This window comes from Mus caroli, chromosome 12 (assembly GCF_900094665.2).
Source record: "Mus caroli chromosome 12, CAROLI_EIJ_v1.1, whole genome shotgun sequence".
Taxonomy (NCBI): domain Eukaryota; kingdom Metazoa; phylum Chordata; class Mammalia; order Rodentia; family Muridae; genus Mus; species Mus caroli.
In genome coordinates this window covers 67,729,422-67,738,873 of record NC_034581.1, presented here as the reverse complement: position 1 = coordinate 67,738,873, position 9,452 = coordinate 67,729,422, and the positions used below count along the sequence as shown (strand labels likewise).

The 9,452-nt window shown below is 40.0% G+C and overlaps 1 protein-coding gene across 2 annotated transcripts in view; it reads right to left on the bottom strand.

Moving 5' to 3' along the window:
• Mnat1 (MNAT1 component of CDK activating kinase) overlaps positions 1 to 8,400 on the bottom strand; it is a 144,542-nt gene extending 136,142 nt beyond the window's left edge. For both annotated transcript variants that reach the window (XM_021179201.2, XM_029484436.1), the window contains exon 1: positions 8,193 to 8,400. In XM_021179201.2, coding sequence (XP_021034860.1) covers positions 8,193 to 8,281 — 89 coding nt within the window. In that variant the 5' untranslated portion in view covers positions 8,282 to 8,400. The remainder of the gene's footprint in view (positions 1 to 8,192) is intronic.
• Positions 8,401 to 9,452: the final 1,052 nt, after the last annotated feature.

Here is a 9,452-nt window from a genome sequence, read left to right as displayed (position 1 = left end):
AGGAGGAGGAGGAGGAGGAGGAGCAGGCGCAGGAGGAGAAGCAAGGAATGAAAGAAGGGAGGGAGGGAAAGGAAAGGAAAGAAGGAAGAAGGAAATGTATCTTTAATATTTAATATTCACACATACACAGAAATATTCAAGCACAGAAATTGCTACCTGTACCTGATAACCAATAATCCTCAGTGTATTTGAAATTTCTATTACTGCAAACATCAAACATTTCATACCACTTAAGACTGGCAGCACCACTCTAAATAATAATCACAATACATAGTATATTATGTGCCCAAAGAACACTAGCTACCATGTGTCAGGTTAAACATGCCAAATACCTTGTAAGAGAAATCAGCTTGCATAGGGATACATTTACAGTGGTACAACAGGTGCTGAGCATCCCCAGAGCAGGGCTCCAATGCCTGGAGGGACACAAAGCCTCTGGAGCTTATCTGCTCCTGGGACGCTCATGAAATAGTACAGTAATGAATCCTCTTGGGCCACATGTTTTCAATGATTTCTAGTTTATTACATACTCACTCCTCACAGAATATATGTTTTAGTTTCCATTCTCTTTTCAAATAATCTAAATCTAAAACACATGAAACAAGCAAGAAACACAATATATTTCCCAAGGAAAAGTTAGAAGCACTAAATTTACCCAACTCGTGTTTGTTATCATGCATGGGATTCCTACTATGAAATATATGAGTCTGCATTTAATAGCAGCACATTACATAGATCTCCTTCTGCAATTAACTCCCAAAAGGAATTAAACATTAATGAGTGCCTGAAATATAAACAAGACATTCATAATCTGAATAATGAGACAGAAAGAAACATCTGTTTCAGCACATATTCTAAATCTTTAAAAGAAGATGGCTCAGCAGGTAAGAGCAGTTACTGCACAGAAATAAGGACCTGGTCAAACTCCCAGCACCCGCATAAAAAGCTGGGTGTGGCTACGTGCCCTCTTAAGCCTGTGGTGAAGATGCAGGAGGACCACTGGGACTTGCTAGCCACTTTGGGTTAGTGAGAGACTCTGTCTCAAGGGCACAAAGTGGAATGTGATAAAGTAAGACACTTGACATCTTCCTTGGGTTTCCATGTGTTCACAGTAATCACACACATGTATGTATGCACTACATATCTACATAGACACAAAACCACCATACATATACATATATACACATACACATAGCTTATCAGTGTCAAAGGCAGACATTTCCCTTTGCTATTAGCTGAGCAAAAAGTAAATACAGGAAAGGAATCTGAATTTACTAACACCATAATCATTGGGGTTTTTAATGTTTTTTTACCTTTTTACTTTATGTGAATCAGTGTTTTGCCTATATGCATATCTCGGTGAGGGTGTTGTGTCCCCTGGAACTGAAGTTACAGACAGTTGTGAGCTGCCATGTGGGTGCTGGAAATTGAACCCAGGTCCTCTGGAAGAGCAGCCAGTGCTCTTTACCACTGAGCCATCTCCCCAGCCCCACTAGTCTTTTTTGTTTTGTTTTGTTTTTCGAGACAGGGTTTCTCCGTATAGCCCTGGCTGTCCTGGAACTCACTTTGTAGACCAGGCTGGCTTAGAACTCAGAAATCCGCCTGCCTCTACCTCCTGAGTGCTGGGATTAAAGGCATGAGCCACCACGCCCACTAATCATTTTTAAAATATCAATTAATAATGACATTTTGGCAGCATCTGAAACAACACTAAAATTGAGCCTTGTTTGTTTAAAAACAACTTAGTTATGGCAACAAAGTAAACACCATACAATTTTCTTTAGGAAGCAGCTATATTTAATACTAGTAGATTTCAAGGCCTTTATAATTTAATGGAATGAGTTGTTTACAAGTAAATCAGAGTGAATGTCAGATGCGGTTTGCTTCAGTTACCTAGAATTAGAATAGCAGGCTCATTAAATATATATGAATCCATGATGCAGAGAAACTGCACCATATTGATGGAGCCCTCATTAATTTTCAATGATATAGCCACTGTCATATTTATGTTAAAAAAGGGGGGTTATATATCATTTCCCTTCATCTCAAAATTCTTGTTTTTTACATTTCAACTTAGTTAAATAAAAAAAAAAAAAAAGCCTAACACTCCAAAGCATTTCTACTGAGGTTCACTAAACTTCATGTTTTCTTCTCTATTTGTAGAGAAATCATATGCACATTTGTGCATATGTAATACATGTACACGAATTATATATCCTGATAGACAACATGAAAATGAAATATAAGAAGGTACTGCTATTATTTCCTCCCATAAGTAATAAAATTCATTTAGCCTTCCTGTCATCTAATAATAATTATAAAGTAAGTACAGACACTTTATATATCATAGGCCAAAGATAAAGATGTAGCAAAATACAGTAATGGGCCACAAAATCATGACTGAATATTCAAAGTCGTCTTTCTTTTGTTGAAACTAGCATCCTGAAAAATAAAAGGCACAGAGAGCATTGTTCTAAGTAGATGAACTTAGTTGATAGTATAGTGTTTTCATTTAATACATAGAAAACCACGAAATGCAACCTTTGTCGAATTTTATTTAGCAAACACGATTAAAATTTAATTGCATAATTCCTAACAAATGCATACACAAAAAGACTGGAATGGGCTTTCTTTTCCCTGTAGGTCAGACAAGGAGGATGAGTGTGGAATACAAGCAAGATTGATAAGAGCCTTCCAATTTCTAGTTAACATGTCTTCCAACTTCCTATCAATCCTGGTAATAAAGTAAACAGCACTTTGTAGCCTGTGCTTTTGTGCATATCTCCTGACTGAGCTCAAGAGCCAGATCACACTTTTCTAAGAGGCTCTTCCCTCCTCCATGCTAAACTATACATCATTTATACATTTGAAGCCAACCAAACATTTTGTTCCCTTGGTGCTATCTTTCATCAGTTTAAGATGTTATCTACTGCCGGGCGTGGTGGCGCACGCCTTTAATCCCAGCACTCGGGAGGCAGAGACAGGTGGACTTCTGAGTTCGAGGCCAGCCTGGTCTACAAAGTGAGAAGTGAGTTCCAGGACAGCCAGGGCTACACAGAGAAACCCTATCTCAAAAAAAAAAAAAAAAAAAGATGTTATCTACTAACCCAAAGGCCCTGGCTGCAGATTTCACGCTTTTGATTTCTCCTTCTGCTCCTTCTTCTCCTCTTCCTCTTCTTTTCTGTTCCCCCCTCCCCCCCCACCCCGTCTCTTCCTCCACCTCCCCCTCTTCCTCCTCTTCCTCCTCTCCTTCTTCCTCCTTCTCTTCCTCCTCCTCCTCCTCTTCCTCCTCCTTTGGTCTCACTATGTAGTCCTGGCTAGTCCAGAACTCTCCAGATAGACCAAGCCTCAAACACACAGAGATCAGATCAGACTATGTATGGTGGCACATGCTTTTAACCCTAGCACTTGAGACACACAGGCAAGGTGCATCTCTGTGAGTTCAAGACCAGTATAGTCAAGACTACACAGAGAGATCCTGTATGCAAAAGAAAAAAAAAAAAAAAATCACAGAGATCTACCTGCCTCTGCCCTCTGCTTCTGCCTCCCAAGTGCTAAGGTTAAAAGCATACATCACACCTGGCAAGTTTTGGGCAGGGGGTGGGGGGGAGCCACCATGTGCCATTGCAGAGTGGCACAGGCTTCTGCTGGCCACCACTGCATACATAGGCAGGAAAGTTTTTTGCCAAGATGAGGTTTTGAGAATTGACCAAAATTGACCAATCAGAAAAGAGAGAAATTGACCAATCAGAAGAGAGAGAAATTGACCAATCAGATGAGAGAGAAGTTAACCAATCAGATGAGAGAGAAAGTAACCAATCAGATGTAGGAATGCAAATGAGGTAGTAAGCATCAACCAAGCAAAACACAATCCGGGTGTGAGACACGCCTCTCCTAGGCCTATATAAAGCAGCACCAGGGCTGGGCTCAGGGTCTATTCGCCTCTACAATCAAGCTCTCCCAATAAACATGTGCAGAAGGATCCTGTTGCAGTGTCGTTCTTGCACGTGCGCAAGGGGGGGGGGGGTGTTTTTTAAACAAATAGTTCTTTTTAATAAATAGATTATTTAAAAGAATAACATAAAACCACTTTTATGCCTCAATTACAAATTTTATAACTAGATTCTCCTTTTCTTCCTTGTAAAAATACAAACTAATTTCCTTTGAGTCATGCAAAAGAGCTAAATACAAGTGGAGGAGGGCAGATACCATGTCTGCCACATTCTTTGTTATATGATTACCCCAGGAATGTTTCAAAACTGAGCACAAGGTTCACCTGGATAAGTAATATATAGTATTTCTAAGGATAAGATATAGAGATAAGATCAAGTCTTACCCCAGCCCAAATCAAATCATTACTAGGGCCCTGAGATTCGTATTTTAAATAGACAGCCCAGGTGGTTCTTTAGTCAAGTCTGGGAATCAACGACTTGGAAATTTTATAGAGTATACAAGAAAAATTGCAAAAATATCAATTACTAAAGATCAATAACTAATAAATGACTGTTGAGCCTTGCTTTTTTGTCTTTGAAAGTAGACTTAGCACATTTAAAACTTGAGCCAAACTGTTACTATATCCAAGCTTAATTCTCATTATTCTCATTCCATATACCATCTTAGGTTCTATTTGCTAAGTAAGTTAGGAAGCAAATTGACAGACTGACTCCTGAAACCATTTTTTATTACGTGTGTTACTTACTTGGAGAAAGAGAGTCCCTGAGATCAGAGGACAACTTGCAGGAGCTGGGTTTTCTCCTCCCACTAAGAAGGGCCCAGGGATTAAACTCAAGTTGACCATATTGCAGACCCAAAAATATTAGTGTTTCATTTAGAATATTGGCAATATCTTTTCATATGTGAGAGTAAATTAATTCTTAAATTTACTTGAACTCTCCCTCAAGTAATCCCTCACAGTAAATGACAAATTTTCACTAAGTTTACACCTTAAATGGCCAATCTAGGATTGAGAGTCAAGAGAGCTATCATAATATTTGTAAGATATACTTCATGCCCCCTTTTTAAAAAGTTATAAGAAAACTAATTCTATTTCTGTTTATACTTATAAAGAGCTAGGCAATTAATATGCTATCATTTCTGGCTCTTACAGATAAAACTTTCATCTTAACAAATAATCCTTAAGATTTAACATACAATTTCCTGTTATCCGTTTGAATGTTAGGGCACAAATTTGACAATAACTTCCTAGAAAAGAAGTACTAGAAGGTGTCAATAAAGACAAAACCCTCTGAGTATGAAACTCTGACACCAAAGCTCCCTCCCAGACAGCCTAGGCTACTAGCTAGTCCAAGGCCAACTTGAGTTACAAAGCAAAATTCTGTCTCAAAAAAAGAAAAAGGAAAGAAAGTGTGGAGAGGAGATCTGGAGAGCCGGCTCAGTGGGTGAGAACACTTGCTGTGCAAGCAGAAGGTCCTGAGCTCAGATACTTGTACCCACACAAAAAGCTGCGCACATGGCCTCAAGTGCCAATAACCCCAGCACTATGAGAGACAGGTGCTAGCGCCAGGTTTAACCAGAAACTGTCTCAAAGAAATAATGCAGAAAGTAATGCAGTGGTAGGGTACACAGCATCCTCCTATGGCCAGCACTCAAACTAAGGCAGAAATGCCAAAAATTCAATATTTGTCTAGGCCACAAGACATGTTCCAGGTCAACCTAGGATATGTATCAAAACATTGTCCTGCCTTTAATCCCAGCACTTGGAAGGCAGAGGCAGGCAGATTTCTGAGTTCAAGGCCAACCTGGTCTACAGAGTGAGTTCCAGGACAGCCAGGGCTACACAGAGAAACCCTGTCTCGGAAAACCAAACAAAAAACCCCACCAGTGATAATAAGGCCTGGAGTGACAGCTCAGGGATTAAGAACACTTGCTACTGTTCTAGAGGACTCCAATTCAATTTCTACCATTCACAAGGTAACTCACAACCATCTGCAACCTCAGTCCCAGGGGATCCAGTGTCCTCTTCTAACCTCTCGTGGCACACATGCAAACACCCATACACATAATATAAACAAAAGAGTCTTTAAATAAAGACACATCCGTTTTGCATTACTAAACGGGAAGAGAGCAAGTGTGGGGAAGTTTGTGCGGCTGAAATTCTCAATGCAGCCTCCTCCCTGACCAGAGAACTCACGGAGGATACCCACACGTTTTCAAGCAATCCCCAAGGATGAGTGCCTTCTCCAAACTGTTCTGTCCAATCAAGGTGCTGTTTCCTAATGTGCACATCTCTATATATTATTTAAAATAAATAAACACCACTTACTAATTATTCTCACCAACAAATACATCAATGAAATATAAATATGATAAAACTCAATGTACCTAATCATTTTGATTTAACACAGAGGACAGAGAAACTCAGTAGACAAAGCTAAAGAGACTATTTAGTAAGCAAAAAATCCAGACTCTTAGGCAGGACAACTCCATCGCTACAATAATCCAGTACAAAAGAAAAGAAATGGAACAGCTACATCATAGACACATACACACACACACACACACACACCACATGGGGGTTGAAGGGCTTTGGGGCCGGCAAAAAGAATGTTAAAGCCAGAGATGAGAGGGAGTGCCATGGAACAGCCCTGGAGTGCACACCACAGCAACAGTCATCTACCCTTCAACCTTCCATCACAAACACAGAGGGTACCCAGTGGTGAGTGGGGGAGAACGTGTCTCAGTGGTGCAGCTGGTGGAGAATTTGGGATGAAGTTTGAAGGGAATTAAAGGAGGATAGAGTGGGGATGAAGGACGAATATGATCTCAATATTTTTTTCAGAGCTAAAATAAGTGATACAGAAATTTTGCAAAACGTTTCTAAAAAATCTAACAGTCTGCTAGTCATGGTAGCGCATGCCTGAAATTCTAACAATTTTAGTCAGAGAAGAATCTAAAGTTTAAAGCCAGCCTGGACTAACACTTGAGGCCCAGTCTTAACAAGCACCTAATTATATACCAACAGTATTCCCTCATTGCCACTGGCCATGCATTCCAGTTGACTGCCTTTTCTGGATTTTTAATCTTAAACCATCCAGTCACAGTTACACTGTCTAAAGCAAAATAAAAGTTAATTAGGAAAAGAGACTCTGTCGAGAAAAAACAAAAACAAAAAAAATAAATAAAAATAAAAAGAAAGAAAGAAAGAAAGAAGGAAAGAAAGACCAATTAAGGAAATTAACAATCACATTATGACAATTATATAGACAGCTCATTGTGCAATTTCTGCCTGAAGACCTGTCTACCATATTGTACTTTACCTTCTCCTCCTGGAGGAAGACTGGGCCTATAGGAATATTGTGCTCACAACTTTATAGTGCCTTTAGTCTCAGACTACCTTTTCCTTAAACCACTTCTCCATAAAAAGCTGACAAACACTTTGACCAAAACTCTGCATTTATTCTTCAAAACATTTATACACAAAATCACTCTCCCTCCTTTCACCACTGAGCAACCAAAATACACTTACTTCCCAGAGCCGCTTCCTGGGATCCATACTCTTAAGAACCACAATCCTGAGAAATCTCAAGATCATTTCCGGTGAGGAAGGAACGATACCTGCATAAACTTATCAAGAGAAGGCTCACGGTATGACTCTACAGTGCCTGGAACAGAATGAGCACGCAATAAAAGCCGACCATTATCTAGCTAAAAAGTAACTGCCTTGAGTCTGTATTTTCTTCCTTTACATGATTTAAGTCTAACATAATTCATCAGGACACGTATACATACACAGAAGGCTTTCCAACTAGTTCACTCGATCAACAGCAACAGTGTACACCCAAAGTTAAGTTTTCAGTTCTCTTTTCAATTAAAAAAAAAATCTTAAGAAATTAAAGATTCCAATCTCCCACGCTTTCAGCCAGACATCTGTCTGGAGTCTAGCTAACAACACCTAGCTGGAAAAATTCGAGATTTTCACTGGCTGGAAAGATGGGTGAGGGTCAACCTGCCAAACTTCTGCTTGCCACAATCAAAACTCCAGTTTCAAAGTAGGCCAGAAAAGCTAGGGGCGAGAGGCTACGAACCTTTTAAAGGATCGACGCTCCCTTTTTTCATCCCCCTCCCCCACTGTTTAAACGAACCACACCCTTTATTCCCCCCCCCCCCAGCGGCCCCCTGGCATCTCCCAGGGCTGTCCTCCCACCCCAGGAATCCACGGTCGCCAGACTCACAGAGTGTGTCCGCACACGTTCACCATCAGCTTCAAAGAAGGGTTCCGGTACTTGGTGGTCTTACACCTGGGGCAGCCCTGGTCGTCCATGGCGTCTCCTCGGTTTTGGATTTTTTTCCCCCGACACCGATTTCAGCCACTGCCACCTACAAGAACCCCCAGACCAGATGTCAACTAGGCTGCTACCAACAGGCACTTGGCCGGAATGGTCCTTCGCGAAAGAGCACCGGCTAGAAGCTAGGCGCTGCAAAACAAACGTTCCGGGAGCGAGTTCTCCGTTCCAGCCACTACAGTTCCATCCTAACCTTAGGTGAATCAGCTCAGTATCTTGGGATGGAAGAACGGATGCTTTTAAATTACACACCTTTTGCCTAATTACATTTTACAAGGAACCATATCATATCAAAAAGATAAATTCTTGTTTCCTTTGGAAACATCCACATGATTTCAAAGATTTATGCTGGTATGCAGTCAATAACACAGACTAGTAGTCTCTTTTAGAAAATTGGACAGTCTGTACTGTAGATGTCTTCATAGTTGTGTAATCAGAACATAATTTGATTCACATATATGAGGATTAGAATAATGCTAAGTATAGTGGCTCACACCTATAATACCAGCACTTGGAAGGCTGAAGCAGGAACCAGCCATGAGTTGGATCTAGGCTCCATACTGAATTCTGTACAGCCTGGGCTACCTAAGGAGTAACTGTCTCAAAAAAAAAAAAAAAAAAAAAAAAAAAAAAAAAGATAAAGTTGTTTACGTTCATAAAAATTCTCTAAATGCAATTCTTTGTACAAATTCTAACTAAATGTCAGAATACTTCTATAAATAGTATCTAGTACCTGTTCCTACTCAAAGGCCTTCCCCACTCAAGACTGCCAGGCAAGCTGAATTGTACAACCTAACTCTCATATGTCTTGCCCCCAATAAAAGACCTCATTTATTTTCCAAAATATTAAATAAAAGGTTATTTTATAAAGCAATTCGAGCAGGGCAGTGGTGGTACACACCTTTAATCTCAGTATTCAAGAGCAGGAACAGGTGGATCGCTGAGTTCCAGCCAGTCTGGTCTGCAGAGCAAGTCCCAGGACAGTCAGGGCTACACTCAGAGAAACCCTATCTCCAAAAACAAATTTAAAAAAAAAGAAAAAAAGAAAGAAATTAAGAAAGAAAGAAAGAAAGAAAGAAAGAAAGAAAGAAAGAAAGAAAGAAAGAAAGAAAGATAAATAAATAAGTGAGAGAGAGAGGGAAAGAGAAA